The sequence below is a fragment of the Ambystoma mexicanum genome, chromosome 3p (assembly GCF_040938575.1).
Source record: "Ambystoma mexicanum isolate Mex_15411 chromosome 3p, UKY_AmexF1_1, whole genome shotgun sequence".
NCBI classification, from domain to species: domain Eukaryota; kingdom Metazoa; phylum Chordata; class Amphibia; order Caudata; family Ambystomatidae; genus Ambystoma; species Ambystoma mexicanum.
This window is the reverse complement of record NC_090925.1, coordinates 151,951,992-151,969,450: the sequence shown is the minus strand read 5'-3', so window position 1 is coordinate 151,969,450 and position 17,459 is coordinate 151,951,992. Positions and strand designations below refer to the sequence as shown.

At 45.9% G+C, this 17,459-nt stretch overlaps 1 protein-coding gene across 1 annotated transcript in view; it reads right to left on the bottom strand.

The window, feature by feature from the left end:
- Positions 1 to 7,544: 7,544 nt before the first annotated feature.
- The window catches only part of LOC138580181 (killer cell lectin-like receptor subfamily B member 1B allele B), a 248,556-nt gene continuing 238,641 nt past the window's right edge, over positions 7,545 to 17,459 (bottom strand). The window contains exon 5 of the mRNA XM_069650509.1: positions 7,545 to 10,905. Coding sequence (XP_069506610.1) covers positions 10,794 to 10,905 — 112 coding nt within the window. The 3' untranslated portion in view covers positions 7,545 to 10,793. The remainder of the gene's footprint in view (positions 10,906 to 17,459) is intronic.

Sequence of the window (17,459 nt, the reverse complement as noted above, 5' to 3'; positions counted from 1 at the left end):
CACAATAGAGCCTGCTTAGAGGATATTTTCACATTTCAAGCACAGATTAAACAGCTGAAAGCTCAAAATACCCAGTTAGTCATTAGGGATGTTCATTCTCAGGGTGAATTCGATCAAATGCACCAATATCTGAACATTTTTAAAGAGCAGAGAGAGCAGTTGAGGGAAGAAAATAGCAAATTGTGTGAAGAGAATAGTACCCTGTTTCCGGAAGTGCCTCAGTTAAGGACGGACATGGAGAAAAGTGAGTTATGTTCTCAGGAACTGACTCACATGAGGCTAGACAATGAAAGATTTAGGGAACATGTGAGGCAAGCAGAGGTTGACATGGAGCAGGAAACACAGGCCTTAATTGCACAAGGGGAGAAGATCAGTCTCGTGATAAAGAAGAGGTCTAAATATGCACAGACAATGCTAGCCTCACAGAAGGAAAATGCGTCCCATTGTGAGGAGAACAATGGACTCAGAGACCATTTGATGGCACAAAATAAAGTGCTACAAGCTACTCACGCACTGGTGTCAGAATTGAACACTCAGGCCTCTGTATATCACCAGGAGATAGGAGCTGAGAAAAACAAATGTGAGAGGTTGAAAAATGAAATTTCCAAATACAAAGTGCCTTTGAAGCACCCCAACCAGTCATAGTAATGAAAACCACCCTCCGATCAAAGAATGATGATCTCTCTACCAGGGACCTCAAGCCAACTCACCACCTCATATGTACAGGGTGCATATAATTTCATACCTTCTGTTTTCAAGAACAGGGAAACATGAGGCAGCTGGACCCAACCAGGCGTAGTACGACTGAGCCAGAAGGTCAGTCCTTATCAGATGTTGATGAATATTCATCTCTGCCCAGTAGAAGGGAAAGTGGCCGGACCAGTGGGCTCTGGTAAGTAAAAAATACCCTAGCATGTACTTCTGACCAGGAGGGCTCCTATGATGAATGGTGACAAGATCAGGGAGTTAGACTGGCAGAAAATGAAGTTACAAAGGGACCACGTGGTCCACTTTGCAGGTAGAGAAGAACCAGAGTCCAGACCTCAAAAGAGTATTTTAGAAACCTCCACACATTCAGGAAGGTGGGGGGAATTCCCTTCCATACCCAGAAGGAGGGATACGGAGGAGGAGTACTTCCCTGTGCAAAAAGGGGAGTACAATGGAAATTACCCTGAGAGCCCACAGCACCACAGGGGAGAAGAGATCAGACGCCATCATTCTGGGAGGGATTCCCAGTCTCATAGAGGTAGGGAGCACCTAGAGGACAGGGAGTGGACCACCAATAGCATAAACTCTGAGTCAGAGGGTGAGTGGAAAGAAAGTCTGACAAACATAAGAGAGTTCTTGTGAAAGACCCAATTCAGCAGATAAGGGCCATAAAGAGCTTTATGATTCCCTACCATAAGAACGCCGAATATTCAGTATGGGAGCATCTAGAGCTTTATGACCAAATGATGACTTCATTTGGTATTAAGAATGATAGAAATTCCATGGAGTTTTTCAAATGGACATTTCCCCGGTTTACTCCAGCTTCTTTGCAAGGCTGGAGGACCTAGATCACCAAAAATGGTCCACCTACAAGGTGGCCATCTTAAAGCACTTCTCCATTCACAGTAACCCACAGGAGGCCCACAAGGCAGCCTACAACCTGCAGTGTGGGGAAGACCAACCGCCTAGAGAATTTGTGCAAGAGCTGAAGCGAGCATTTGCACAGACCCCTAGGCGGGTGAACACCAATAGTCGTGAGCTCATCAACACTTACTTCAATGTGCTCCCAAAAAACATTATGACCCAACTAGTAAGGGACTTTCATGAGCGTAGGACAGTGGATTGGGTGATAGAACAGGCCACCTGGATTTATGAAGCAAAAAAGCCAGCTGAAAACAAAAACAACCCTAAAAACCCCAAACCGTCAAAAACACCTGCCACTGCAAAGGTAGCAGAGGTGTAAAATACTCCCATGTTGGATTTGGAAATGGGAGGACCTAAAAATACTCCTCCCACTAATGTCAACAAGCAGAATGAGAGGCAGAGGAGACCCTCAGATACAAAACAATTGGGTGGTAGCAAGGCAGACCAACGCTTCATCCGACCCTGCCATCTACATCATCCCTATATACAAGGGTAACAGACCCATCCTGGGATATGTATGGACTCACCCAGGACAAAGGGGGGCAATCAGGTAAGTACTGCCCCAGGAAACCTCCATCAGAACGTCCCTCTGGAGGGAAGAAATACTCCACCCCTCAACCTCAGTTTCTTACCCAGATACCCTTCAAACCCCAATTTCCAGAACAATCCTCCTCTCTTTCTCCGTTTTCAGGACAAGAGATTCCCAAATCAGGGAGAAGGGAGACCTAGGATGGAAGGTTATCAGGGATACCAATACCCAAGCTTCTCTGGGAAAAGGGACAGCTACCCTTTCCGGGAGCACCGAAGGTATGATCAAGACCTCCCTACCAATCAGAAAGGATCTCTCAAATGGAGCGACAAGTCCAATGCTTAACACAAGACCTGGGTCGCATGTTGAGGGCTCAGCAGAACCCTCCTCTGGAAACTGCTGCCCAGAATAATTCAACATCCAGGTCTGGTGACCCAGACCAATGACGTGTAGAAACCTCTTACAACCAACAGGTTCCAGAGGAGGGGTCCCAGGTGAAAGGGAGATGCAAAGCGTCCTTTTCCACCAGAACAAAACCCCCGGAAACCTCTGTACCTGAACATAAATCTTCTACCCCCATAAATCTGGAACCTAGGGAACTGAGGGTAAGTAGGAGAAATCGAAAGCAAAAGATAACCCCTTTAATGCAGGAAGTCTGTAACATCTTGTTTGAAGGAGAAGAATCCCTGGAGGGATCGCTCTTTCAGGGATGGAGGGATCCCTCCCAAGGGAAATTGGGTCTCAAAAGACCCTGACTTAGACAAAGCAACACATTTGTAAACCCCAACAATGTCACCCAGATGACCCTGAAAGCAATGAGGTACCCCCCGCTCTCCCCAAACCAATTTGCATAACTGTTTCCAGGAAAAGGGGGACAGCAAAGAATCAGGGGAAAGGGGGACTTCCCAATCCCACTTGTTTCTGAGTGCAAAATCTTCTTTTCAGATTCCCAGACTCAGGCACAGAAAACTGTCCAAGATCACACAGTATCAGAGTTCAATATACAAAAGCTGGCACATAATGCACATTTTCTTTGTCCCCTTGAGAGAGAAGGAAGATGTTATGCTTCCATCAATGTACAGGGTCAGTGTGCATTATCAGCACTGGTGGATACTGGATCCCAAGGCACCCTCCTGTCCAAAAAGGCCTTTGACCAACTAAATTCAGGAAGGGGGGAGAGTCACCAAATTCCACTCACACCTCTTCCTGGACAATTCCAAAACCTTTATGGGAATGAAATTTCCGTCGAAGGGACTGAGGATCTGGAGATCAAAATTGGCCGACATAGGGTGAAACACCCGGTAATAGTCGTCACTCCAGAGGGCGCACCTTTTATACTGGGGAATGGCCTTCTTCTGAGGTTATCACCCCTGATTGACTGCATGAGCAGGTCCTGTGGGCTCAGACTAACCAGCCAATCAAATTAAAACAAAGCACCAACTATTTGAGCTTAAATGGCACATGCCACATGATTGAAGAACGGTCCGGCAAAATAGAATTCCATTTTAGGATCAATCAAGTCCCAAACATCACTATCATCTCTGTAGGAGAGCAAACTGGTGATGGGAACCCTTCTCCATTTTTGAAAATTAACCTCCCTCCCAGTTTTAAGTGGCATTCCACACTGGAAGGAAATACTCTTAAATTGTATACCAATCCACATCAATCAGATGAAAATCCAAATCCAATGACAAAAGATGATGAAAAACCAGCTCAAAGTTTGACTGACATCCAGATAAAGAGTGAACAGCTTTTTGTCCCCATTCAGGTAAATGAGGGGAAGGAGCCTGTTCTCACCAGAGTATGATTGAATAACAGAAGAAGCTTCATCAGCGAAGCATTATTCAGTAGACTCCCAAAAGACCAGACCATTCCCACGTTTAAATTGATTGGTAAGTGGGAAATGGGCCTAGAAACTCTTCTTCTTCTTCTTCTTCTTCTTCTTCTTCTTCTTCTTCTTCTTCTTCTTCTTCTTCTTCTTCTTCTTCTTCTTCTTCTTCTTCTTCTTCTTCTTCTTCTTCTTCTTCTTCTTCTTCTTCTTCTTCTTCTTCTTCTTCTTCTTCTTCTTCTTCTTCTTCTTCTTCTTCTTCTTCTTCTTCTTCTTCTTCTTCTTCTTCTTCTTCTTCTTCTTCTTCTTCTTCTTCTTCTTCTTCTTCGCTAAAAATTTCCTTTGGCAACAAAAGCATAGAACATAATTGTTGGTTTGTGAGAGATGTCCCCTCCATCTTTTACTTAAGCAGTGACATTCTCAATCGATTTGCAATTAATTTGGACCTAATTAACCACAAAGCCTGGTCCCGATTGGGGGGTAACCCCATGGGCTTTGACAACACTGATAAGGCATTTCGGTCAGCTCTATTGCTTCCGTATGTGGTTGAAGTTCAAGCGGGAGAAGAGGTCACTGTCCCAGGACAGGTGCAACAATTTACAATTCCCCTAAAGATTAAGCGAGGACAGAACCTCAAAGACAAGGACGCCTATATAAATCTGAATTATCATCTCCCACAGCAAGGTTTGTATTTACATCCGACACCCCTAGTTGACCTAGAACATGACACCATTTGAATATTGGTGGATAACAGCGACCTTCGAAGTGTCACTTTGGGCGCAGACACCTTCATTGGAATGGCGGTTGATGGAGGCATTCAATCAGGATGTTGTGGTTAACAGTGTCAAAGGCAGAGGAGAGGTCAAGGAGAATGAGGACAGAGGGAGTGTTAGTGTCAAGATTTGAGAGCAGGTCTTCATGGGTGTTCAGAAGAGCAGTTTCCATGCCTCTGGATGCTCTAAAGCCAGACTGATGGTCATGGAAGCAACCAATAGATTCAGTGTGGGGAGTAAGAGATAGGGCAGTAGTTTGCCGGAATGGAGGGGTCGGCAGAGGTTTTCTTGAGCAGAGGGTGCACAAGGGAGTGTTTAAGGGCATTTGGGAAAACTCCAGTGGGAAAGGAGAGATTGCAGAGATCTGCCAAGGCTGGGGCGAGGCAGTCAATATTGTCCTTATTTTCTTTTGAGGTGCATGGGTCCACCTGTTTGGAAGCGGCCTTCATAGACCGGACTTGTCTGGTGACCTCAACAGATGTGATGGGTGAGAGAGAAGAGAGGGTGAGTGGAGAGTGGGGCAAGGGAGGCTCCGGTATTGGCATATGCTGTGGTGTGGAAGAGAGGGAGGAGAGGATGTCTTGGGTTTTAGTGATGAAGTGTGCAGCCATGGCCGAGCAGAGGTCCTGGGTGAGTGTGACAGAAGAAGCTGCTGCTGTGGGATTGGCAAGTTCCTTGCAGACTTTTTAAAGTTCAGCCGTGTTGTTTGATGCCGCTGAGATGCGGTTTGAATAAAGACTTTTCTTTTAGTGGATGCAGAGTCGATATTGCCTTTGAAGGAGACGGCAGGCCAGTTTGTCAGATGGTCCGCCCGACGAGTTCCATTTCCGCTCAGCAGCCCTATACTTGCGTTTAAGGGCAGCCAGATCGGGGTTGTACCTTTGGGAAGGCTTCAGTCAGACCCTCATGACAGGGGCAAGAGTGTCAAGATTGGGGATCGAGAGATTGAAGTTAGCAAGGGCTGTGTCAGGGTGGTAGTCAGCCGCAGAAATGGGAGGAGGACAGTAGGTGGAGGCAAACGCAGCCTCTGTCACTTTTTTCATGGATCTGGTGTCTTTAAAATCGAGTGGCTGTGTGTTGCTGCAAGAGGAGAGGAGAGCTTCAGGTGTGTTTTGAGAAGAGAGTGGTCAGTTCAAGAGAGAGAGATAGTGAGAGGAATAGAGAGAGGGATTTCAGTAGAGATGACAGCATCCAAAGTGTGGCCCACGGTGTGCATGGGGCCAGAGGGTTGGATAGAGAGGGAGAGAGAGTCGCATAGGTTGCAGAAAGGTCTTGAAGAGTCAGGAGAGTCCAGATGGATGTTGAGATCAGGAGGAGAGTAGAGCGGAGGCCAAGTCTGCCCATTCCAAGAGGAAGAGAGTGGACTGTCCTGGTTGCTGGTAGAAGGTGGCTTGAGAAGAGAAGATTTAGGAGAGAGTGAGAGCCTGCAGACTAGGCACTCGAAGGAGGAGTAGGCTTGACTAGGGATGATGGACACCAGTATCCATTCTGGGAAGATCAGCACCACTCCCCCCCTGTCTTCGTTGGCCTGGGCGCAGAGAGGATTTTGTAACCTTCTGGGAGGAGTGTGTCAAAGCTTGTGACAGAGTTGTCCTTACTGATGTGTTATTTATATAGTGCCTTAATCCAAAGCGCTTTACAGAGCACATATTTACAATATCACCCAACCGAAATTGGTACTCATTTATCGACCTCGGAAGGATGAAAGGCTTAGTTGGCCTTGCCGGGATTCGAACCTGTGACCTGCAGATCACACTCAGATCGCAGCAGCGAGCGCTCAACCTGCTTTACTATTTTACCGGCTTTGTCTTCATGATGGCAAGCACATCAAGGTCCATGAGTTCGAGAATGTTACAGATGTCTGACGAGTGTTTAACAGTGGAGCGGGGGTTAAGCGTGGCAATGTGAAGCAGCTTTCCATCTTTGAGGGTCTTTCGCGGAGAGGGGGACGCTAGGGATGGTGGTCCCCCTGGGCATGGCAGGAGGGTCAGAGAGATAGTGGAGAATGTCAGAGGGGCCAAGGCAGATAAGGGAGCCAGGACAGTGCAGCAAGGTAGGGATGCTAGTGCAGAGGAAGAAGGCACAGTGGGCAGGGCAGCCTGTGCAGAGGAGGAGGACGGTGCAGTGGGCAAAGGAGCCAGTGCAGAGGAGAAGGAAGGCATAGTAGGCAATGGAGTTAGTGCAGAGGAGGAGGGAGGTACAGATGGAGGGGGAGCTTGGCCGGCATGAGAGTTGAGGTTAGATAGGCGAAGGAGGAGCCTGTCAAAGAGAAGAAGGTTGGGTTGAGGACCCTGAACCAAAATGGTTCCATTGAAATGGACATTGATGATGACTCTGGAAAGAGGTCAAGGAGAACCTCCCAGCGAGTGCCACCATTAATGGGAGAAGAGGCGATAGGAGAGAGAAAGCCGACCATGTAGCGAGTCCATAGGTCAGGTGAGTTGAGGATGTCTGCAAGTGTCTCTCTGGAGGAAGCCGTGACATAGGTGTCTGCAATAGGGAGGCCTGGGTTGGATCCCAGTATGTCCTTCTTAAGTTTCTTCAGGCCAGTTTTAGTGATAGGAGAAGGATAGGAGATAGTGAAGCAATTAGAGAGGATAGGAGGGATAGAAAGCAAAATAGTTAGCTATAGTGGTACACACTTACCAGTTTGAGGTACTGAGGTACAAGGAAGAAGAGGGTTGGGGTGGGGGTAGCAAGGAAGGGTGGGATGGGGTGTGGGTACCAAGGAGGGGTGGGAGACAAAGGGTCGTGCACACAGCTAATGGAACAACCAAGCAGCCACTGGGAACAGTAATGTGATTTTTACAGGACAGTGGAAAACACAATGAGACCAATAGGCACGGCTAAATGCAAATTTTACAGGACAGTGAAAAACACAATGACGTTCACTAGGCACGGCTAAATACGAATTTTTGCAGGACAGTGGAAAGACAATGAAGGCCACTAGGCACGGCTAAATGCAATTTTTACAGGACAATGGAAAACACAATGAAGGCCACTAGGCACGGTTAAATGCAGTTTTTACAGGACAGTAGGAAACACAATGAAGGCCACTAGGCACGGTTAAATGCAAGTTTTTTTGCAGGTCAGTGGAAAGCACAATGAAGGCCTCTAGGCACAGCAATTTTTGCAGGACAGTGGAAAGCACAATGACGGCCACTAGGCACGGCTAAATCCGAATTTTTGCAGGACAGTGGAAAACACAATGAAGGCCACTGGGCACAGTTAAATGCAGTTTTACGGGACAGTGGAAAACAGAATGAAGACCGCTAGGCACGGTTAAATGCAGTTTTTACAGGGGAGTGGAAACACAATGAAGGCCACTATGCATGGTTAAATGCGAGTTTTTACAGGACAGTAGGAAATACAGTGAGGCCAGTTTCTTTTTATTTATTTTCTTTTTTTGATGAGGAAACTGACCTTCAGCGAGATGACAAATGTTCCGTAGATTGTATCCTTCTTCCTCCATTGGACATGGAGGGGAGTAGGGAAGGCCCGGTGGACCCGGCCATGCTATGGACAGTGGAACATACAGGGCCTTGGGAAGTGGGCCTTTGGTGACGGAGAGTATATGCTGCCCAATTAAAAATTGGCATGCATGGAGGCAGCTTGGGAGGCGCTCCGACTGCCTTGACTGCCCAAAGAATGCAGCAACCATATTGGAATTGCCGGGTGGACGGCACAGAAAGGCACACCAGTTGTGCATTTCCAGCACTTGCACATCAAAGAGTTGGGGGGCACTAGAAAAAAAGATGTAGGGCAGCGTGGCGAATGACACCCAGAATATTTAAAGATGTACCAAATTTAAAAGATGGATTTTTCTTTTTCTTTCTTCTTTTTCAAAATGTTGCTGTACGCATAGTGTACAACATTGCACATAGAGACCCATAATCTATGGCCCGCAGGGAACTTCATTGGTTCCCTTTGGGTACAGTTTAAGATACTCAGACTAGGCCATAAGTGTCTGTTTGGGACTGCACCATGTTACCTGAAGGAGAAACTTGAATTCTATAAGCCAGTTAGATGCCTGAGGTCCTTTGGTGCACACAGCCTAATTGTCCACCAGTTCAAGAGAACTTGGGGGAATGGGCAGTCCTTTCCTACTCTGATCGCACAGGCCTGAAATGAGCTCCCAGAGCATTGTGGAAAGAAAATAATCATCTCACCTTCAGGAAACCTCTGAAAACTAGATTGTTTCCCTAGGCAGGCCTTCATATTGGTTTTTTTGTGTTGTTTTTCTTTCTGTGCTCGTTTTTTTTGTTCAATGTAGCACCTGGATGCCTAAGGGCTTTGGTGCTCAGGAAATACATAGAAATAGAAAGTGTCTTCTTCAGTTGCTTGTTGTAGTGGGTTCCACTTGCTCATGCTATCAATTATACTTTTATAAAGATGATACAATGCTGGGAATGCTCGGCCTCTAAAGTTGACACGGTTCTGGGCATGCTCAGCCTATAAAGATGACATGGTCCTGGCCATGCTCAGCCTATAAAGATGCCACAGTGCTGGGCATGCTCGGCCTATACAGGTGTCACGGTGCTGGGCATGCTCAGCCTATAATGATTTCACGCTGCTAGGCATGCTCAGCCTATAAAGATGACTCGATGCTGGGCATGCTCAGCCTGTACAGAAGACACTGTGCTGGCCATGCTCATCATATAAAGATGACACAGTGCTGGACATGCTCAGCCTATAAAGGTGTCACGGTGCTGGGCATGCTCAGCCTATAATGATTTCACGTTGCTGGACATGCTCAGCCTGTACAGATGACACAGTGCTGGCATGCTCAGCCTATAAAGATGACTCAATGCTGGGCATGCTCAGCCTGTACAGATGCACAGTGCTGGACATGCTTAGCCTATAAAGATGGCACAGTGCTAGGCATGCTTAGCCTAATAGATGACACAGTGCTGGGCATGCTCAGGCTATAAAAATGTCACGGTGCTGGGCATGCTCAGCCTATAAAGATGACTCGATGCTGGGCATGTTCAGCCTGTACAGATGACACAGTGCTGGGCATGCTCATCATATAAAGATGACACAGTGCCAGGCATGCTCTGCCTATAGAGGTGCCACAGTGCTGGGCATGCTCAGCCTATGACGATGTCACAGTGCTGGGTATGCTCAGCCTATAATGATTTCATATTGCCGGGCATGCTCAGCATATAAAGATGTCACAGTGCTGGGCATGCTCAGCCTGTACACATGACACAGTGCTGGGCATGCTATGCCTATAAAGGTGTCACAGTGCTGGGCATGCTCAGCCTATAAAGATAGCACAGTGCTGGGCATGCTCAGCATATAAAGACAACAGAGCGCCTGTTCACCCGGCCCAACAGAAACAGTAACTTTCACAGGTGTATCCTGTGGTAGGAAACCCCTCAAGACGTCTTCCATTTGTACAGATTCCGAGGCTTGTATTTTCTTAAACAAGTGACCCTCTGGCAGTCCTGTCTGCACTGTATTTACCACATTAATACATCAAATATGACAGTACCTATTTATATTATTTAAATTTGTAGGTGTGCTTGTTTTATGACCTAAGTTATTTTGATCTATTTCCCCCATGGGAACTATTGCTTTTGAATTCACAACAAAGAACATAAGTATATTATAAACACTGTTACATTTAAGAAATGTATAGTGGTTCTACATGTCATCTGCCTGACATAATAGAAAAAAGGTTATACAACACACCCAGAGTGTCCCCTTCCCTTTTACAAGTCTCCGGGCCTCCTGATTTGGTCTGTGGATTTCCTGGTCTCATTCACCTGCAAATGATGATGCAGGCCTCCCCCTGTCTAAACTCTCTTTGCTTCACGCCATTGCACCAACTACCGCCAGGGATCCCAAGGGCAGGTTGACTTTTCTAAATGTTTTTCCATTGGAGCAAACTTCTGTGAATGGACACAAAGTAAAGTGTAATCGAAATGTTCGGGGAAAGACATCAAAGATTTCCATTTCAGGGACGTTTTGCATCCCACTGTGGGAGACACATCTGCATCATCCTGTGGGTTCCAACTGAGCTCCTTCAGATATGCGGCTTCTTGGTACAAATGAATGGTCTTTTTATGTCACATCCCGATACTCGCAGGGCATTGGATCCCATGTAGACACACTCGCCTTCATCTGTTATTGCACATCTGGAAAGAGAAACACACTGGATCACAAAGGGGACACAACATCATCAAGACTATTGTTAGCATTGTAGATCCTAACACACAGCTAGAGGGACTGGTATGTAATGGTAATCAGTGCTGGTATTGGTATGGACCCAATACCAGCTGGTATGCCGACCCACACCCTGTGTACTCATACACCGGAGGATGTTAAATCGTAGGTATGTAATAAAACGCCCCAGCAATGTGCTGCTGTACTTCGTTAGGTAACTCTGGGGAGCACCAGGCACGTGAGTGGCATATAAACAATACCATTTCCTAAGTGTGAGCGCAGAGATAGATTGCGATCCACCCGAGTTTATCGATCTAGTTAGAAATAATTTGAATAACGCAATTTCATTCACTTTAGGGAAGCACATTTCAATATCTGTCAAGTGCTTACTACTCACATGTTGAGCCCTTAAGGCCAGTAATGTGTCTTTATCATCTTCACTATTCAGACGCTGCCACCTTCCAATGTGTAGATAATGAAGGTAGCCCCGACTCGAGGCGTAATGCGTCGATTTGGAGAGACCAAGTATTGAAGGTAGTAATTTCCCTTCAATTCCATCTAAGCAAGTAAATGCTGTTCCGGCAATGTTTCCAAGCAGTAAATGATTCAAGGAATGACACTTTTTCTATATAGCTCAAGCATTCCTTCAATTGACTCACCACATTTCCTGTTAATGAAATTTTTGCTTTGGCATGTAGCGTATCTTTATAAAAAAGATACTACGGGGTAGGATCTGATGGGGTGTCCGAGATAAACATACGAATAGACAGCCTCCAGGTCTTCCACAGCTGTATCCCATGTAAAAGGTGGGCTGCTGTGCTTGTTCCTGCCCAAGGTCATAACTTTGGTTTTACTTTGGTTGACCCTAAGGCCATTACATCTTGCAAACCATGCAGGGCATCAATCGATCTCTGCAGTCCCACAGGAGTTTGGTCAATATGGACTGTGTCATCAGCATATGACAAGCATCCCAGCGACATACCAGCTAATTTTTGGGGAAATTACGGCATTCATCTAGATGGGACTTCAAGTCACATACGTACAAGTTGTATAGTGCAGGGGCGAGCACACAGCCCTGTTTTAACCCTATATTAGTGTTATTAGATTTGGTAAGGATGCCATCCTGAGCTACTCGAGTCGGTGCACTTCTGTACGTTTACAACAGTTTGATGTAGTGCAATAAGGTGGAATCAAATCCCAAATTTTGTTCAGTTTACTCCAGAGACTGGTACGTAAGACTCACTCAAATGCTGAGGAGTAGTTAATGAAACACAGATAGAGGCAGTGATTGGACTTCCGAGTTACCTCTGCCATCAGCAATTGTAGGGCCCATATGCTGTGTGTCATGTGTCATGCGTCGCATTCCCAGCTGGCGCCTATGGCCCCGATTCCGCTTGCGGACTTCCTGATCCCTGTCACGCCCAGCGTTACGTTCACTTAGCGGTCTAGTCTTTTTCCGCTCAGGTGCCGTAACGTTACATAGCCACACCCCTCTCTCTGTTCAGTGCGTTGCAACCCTTCTACGGTCAACTGCGTTTTTCCTTGCTGCCGCGGTCTTGCTATACGCTGTTCCTCGCTCCTCTGAGCATTCTCTTGGGTCTGTCCTTCTCCTCGTTCCCCGCCTTCAGGACTCTTGTTATGTTTTACCTATCCTGTGTGTGCAGCTATTGCCTATCCATGTGTAAGTCTGTATCTGGAATGTTAGCATCAGAGTGTTCTACCTAGAATGTTATTGTGTGAGTGCCTAAGTTCTGAATGTAGCAGTTGGAAACTGAGCTTGGCACAGGGGGACCGGTGGATGCTTCTATCCTATGAACTTGCCCTGTATTATACCTAATGTACTTACCTGTGTTCCTGTGGACTTACTAAAGATATCTAAACTTAGCAAGGCTCCTGAGTGGTTATTTATAACCCCAAACCCACAATATAACATTGGCAACGAGGATTGTTTGAAACTGAAGGGAGCAGCAACAGAAAAGGAAGCAAGGAGTACAAACAAAGACTGGTACCAAGAAACAAAGGCGGCAAGGAGGTTGCCCACCGGTAAGAAGCAGGAACCAGTGAGGCATCCACCGGCCCCCCCGGCCCCAAGGTGAGCGCACCCCATACCCCTGCATGACTGTGCGTGCAGGGTTGCCTGGAAGTTTTGGGGATCAGCGTTTCACCTGCTTCTGTCACCAAGCCATTGGGTAATTTCCCTTCGCCCTAATTAGCGCTTTAAATAAGTATAAAAGAGCTGATGCCTTTCACAGAGCGCTATGATGGGGAGTGGCAGCTTACTATGGCAGAGTTAAGGGGCTGGGGGATCAATCCAGAGATTTTGGTGGTCGGCAGTGGAAAAGCGTCTCCAACATATACAGTATATAGGTGCTTTCAAGATAGTACCTTTCGTGTAGCCTCAAAGTTGTGTGGACGTCCGGTGTTGGCTGGCAGTGTCTGGCACATATCACAGCACTGGGAGCGTGGATGACAGTTGGTGCTGGGAGCCGAGAGCAAGCTGGTGCCTGGAGCTTAGTGGAGGTCGAAGCTCCGTTCAAGAATGGTGATGTCACCATGCTCCGCTGGGTATCGGCGATGTTTGGCTGCTGAGAAAATTCTGATGCGAATGTTCTTGAAGACTGAAACAATGGCATGTACTGCAATGTGAGAGATGTTGGAGCAAAGAATCCTCCAACGTAACAGACGTCCACCGGAAGAGTTGGAATTACGCATCTGTGTGTTACAAGAGATTTAAAGAAAAGAAGTTTCCAATGCATGTGTAACTTCAGCATCCCAGACTGGTTTTAGACATTTCAGTTACACATGGGATCATCAACGATGTGTAATTTAAAGCAGATCTTGTTATAGGATGCTCGTGTTTTGAAAATGAGCTGGCTTTTGAATTTCTGCAATTTTTATTTTTGGTCAACAGGGTTTTCAATCCGTCCATCCGTGTCTTGGATCAAAATGCTGATAGTAATTTAGTGCTGAAATGTTGTGCTGTTTTACCAATGTTGTTCCTTCTCATGGGGGTGACTGTAACGCACCGTATTACTGAAATGTTTTGTTTTGTTAACAGTGTCTAGAATAGGTAAGGTGCGCACCCCTGTGGTGTTTTATGTATACATGCAATGTTTGTCACGGAGGTCACCTATGGGCACAGTAATCAAGTGGCTGTGCAAGTAGTTTGCAGTTTGACTTGCTGTTGTTTTTGGCTATGGCTATGTGGTTGTCCAAATGGCACGCAGCAGACAGGTTTACAGCAGGAAATAGGTTCCTAGTTTAGGTAGTGCCTTATTATTTGGCATGTGATGGCTCCATGGTGAGCAGTTCTGGTGTTGGAGCCATATGGTGATAAGGTGCCTAGTTAAGAGGCGTTCTGGTAGTGCCAATGTGATTTTTGGCAAGTATAAATTGGAAATTGCATGGATCTAAGGTCATGGTGCCTATGTGACTTTTTGGCAAGTATAATCTGGATATTGCATGGATTTTAGCTATGGTGAAATGAGGTTATTGGCATGTTTAATTGGGAATGGTGCGCGACTGAATGTTTGGTGCCAATTGGGTTTAGCAAGTTTTAAGAAAAAGTATGAACCCACCAATTAAAAGGAATGTCAGTCAATGAAATGTACAAAGTTTATATTTTGCACTAAACCAAATTTTTATCCACAGCTATATATATATATCAACAAAGTATATGCAGGCACAAACATAGTGGACTTTTATGTGGGCACATAATGAATTCCTCTGGTCATTTTGGTGTGGACATGGTGACGGAGATCCACTACATTTTTTTTTTGGAAGTCCATTCTCGAAATTTTGTTTTTGAGAATAGTGAGAATATACCAATTGCATCAATGTGATAACATACAGTTTTTTTTCACAGGTAACATCACAAAGGACTTTGTAGCTGAATATTTTGGACTCAATTGATGTTGCATAATCTTGTTTACCAAATATTATATGCGCAAATTGCCTAAGTGTAAATGTGATTCAGTGAGAGTGTGTGCAAAAGGAAGGACGGTTGAGATTGAGTACACTTTGGTGTGTCAAAAAAAAAAATGTGGGGGATAAAGAATCCCGACACAGTGGTGTGTCACATATAGGGGGATGAAGAATCCGGACACTGAGGTGTGTCAAAATTATGGGGGATGGAGAATCCCGACACAGTGGTGTGTCACATATAGGGGGATGGAGAATCCGGACACTGAGGTGTGTCAAAATTATGGGGGATGGAGAATCCCGACACAGTGGTGTGTCAGATATAGGGGGATGGAGAATCCCGACACAGTGGTGTGTCAGATATAGGGGGATGTAGAATCCCGACACTGTGGTGTGTCAAATTTTCCTGACACTTTGGTGGTCAAATTTGTGGGGGATGTGTAAATCCCGACACTTTGGTGTCAAATATTGTGGGTTGGGTGCCAGAGGAGGAAGATGATGGTGAGTGCAGTTGGCATGTTTTGGAGAAATGCCAATGTTAATGTGTTCAGTGTTGAGCATTTATTTGTCAAGGTTTGTGGCCACGTTACAGACCTGGTTTTATGTAGATACCTTCTTGTGTCAATGTCAGTGTTATATGACAACGACATTGGGCTTGGTGCCAGCATGTTGGTGTTTAGTGGATGCTCATTGTGCTAAATATGGATATGCTTTAGGTAGATAGAGGGGTATTACCCTGTGGTTTTGTCAGGAAACCTTGTTGTTGGTGAATGTTGACACAGGGTTAATATGTTGTTGTAGGTGGCAAAGATTGATTATTAGATTGTGGGCTGGTCCCATGGTGATGAGTTCCATAAGTGGACATTATGGTTCTGGTGATTGAATTGAAGTGGTTTGGCTATTTGACAGCCATACTATGGACTTGGAAGGGAATAGCATTTTGCTTTTAATAGTTTGCAGGATGGGTTTACTTGGAAAGATAGTTCTTTGAGATAAACTGTTCATATTGTTGACTTTTCCTTCTGTTTCCTTCCTTCATTGTAATGTTATGTAAAGGGGGAGATGTGTTATGTTTTACCTATCCTGTGTGTGCAGCTATTGCCTATCCATGTGTAAGTCTGTATCTGGAATGTTAGCATCAGAGTGTTCTACCTAGAATGTTATTGTGTGAGTGCCTAAGTTCTGAATGTAGCAGTTGGAAACTGAGCTTGGCACAGGGGGACCGGTGGATGCTTCTATCCTATGAACTTGCCCTGTATTATACCTAATGTACTTACCTGTGTTCCTGTGGACTTACTAAAGATATCTAAACTTAGCAAGGCTCCTGAGTGGTTATTTATAACCCCAAACCCACAATATAACAACTCTCCCTCCTTCTTTCCTTTTTCCTTTTCCCGTTTCTGCATTCCCGTTGTTTTTCTACTTTCCTTACCTGTTGCTGGAGTTTCAATTGTGCTGGAGCTTCTCGTGTTGCTGATTTCTTCTGTTTCCATCTCTCGTCTGTTTTTTCTACGAGCCCAGCTGCCATCGGGATACCTGCCGGCCCTAGGGGTTTTTTGCCTACATTTGGCTTTTTTTCCCCTTTCTGTCCCTCCCGGGAGGGGGGCATGGTCAGGGCGTTTTCTTACCGCCCTCACTGTGGCTTCCTCTTGTGGGAGACACGCTCAGCCTAGAAAAAAAGAAAAGGACTACAAAGCACATTGAGCGCTCAGCCCCGTTGAGGAAGACTCTGATTCTACAGGTGAGGAGGTTGAAGAGGAAAAGAGGGAGATTGAAAGCATATCAGAGGTCAAAGTTGAGAGTTTGCAACGCGCCCGAACTACAAAGATGGCGACTCCTGAGCAAGTGCAGGAATTAATAGCCGCAGTTCAAAGCCTTTACCTTGAGATGCAAAACATGAAACTAGAGAATAACCTGTTGAAGCAGATGGTGGCAGTGCGGGAGCCACCTATCACAGATCTACCTCCAATGTCATTGTCCTCGGGGAAGTACGATGGATCCCCCAAAACTCTGAAAGAATTCCTCGATACTTGCAGGGTGTATTTTTCTTTCAGAACCCGCACCTATGCCACTGATCATGCTAAAGACGGTTTCCTGGTGTCCAATATGATAGGTAATTCCCTTGCTTGGGCCACCCCCTAGTCACAGGAAACGACCCAGTTCTCCAAAACTTCGATGCCTTTGTAGACTTAGTAAAACGAACCTTCGAAAGACCCGAAGTGTCCATGGCAGCAGGGGAAGACCGATGGACATTCGTCAAGAACAAGTTGATGTATTGTCGTACATTTCCTCGTTTAAGAGACTGGCACTGGAGACTGGTTGGTCAGAACAATCTCAATTCATTCTGTTCCGCCGAGGCCTTAGGGAAGAACTCAAAGATGAGTTAGCTCACTTCCCCTGTCCTACCTCCCTACAGGATTTGATGACTGCAGCCCTTCAGATGGAATTCAGGATGCAAGAAAGGCGTCAGTAAGAAGAAAGACACGCACTTCCTTTTCAAGGACCTCCTCACCTCCCTCAACAGCGCTCAAACTTCAAGCTGAGCCCATGCAAATCTGCACTACTTGTCGGTCTCTGATGCCAGAATAAAGAAAAAGGTGGAGGG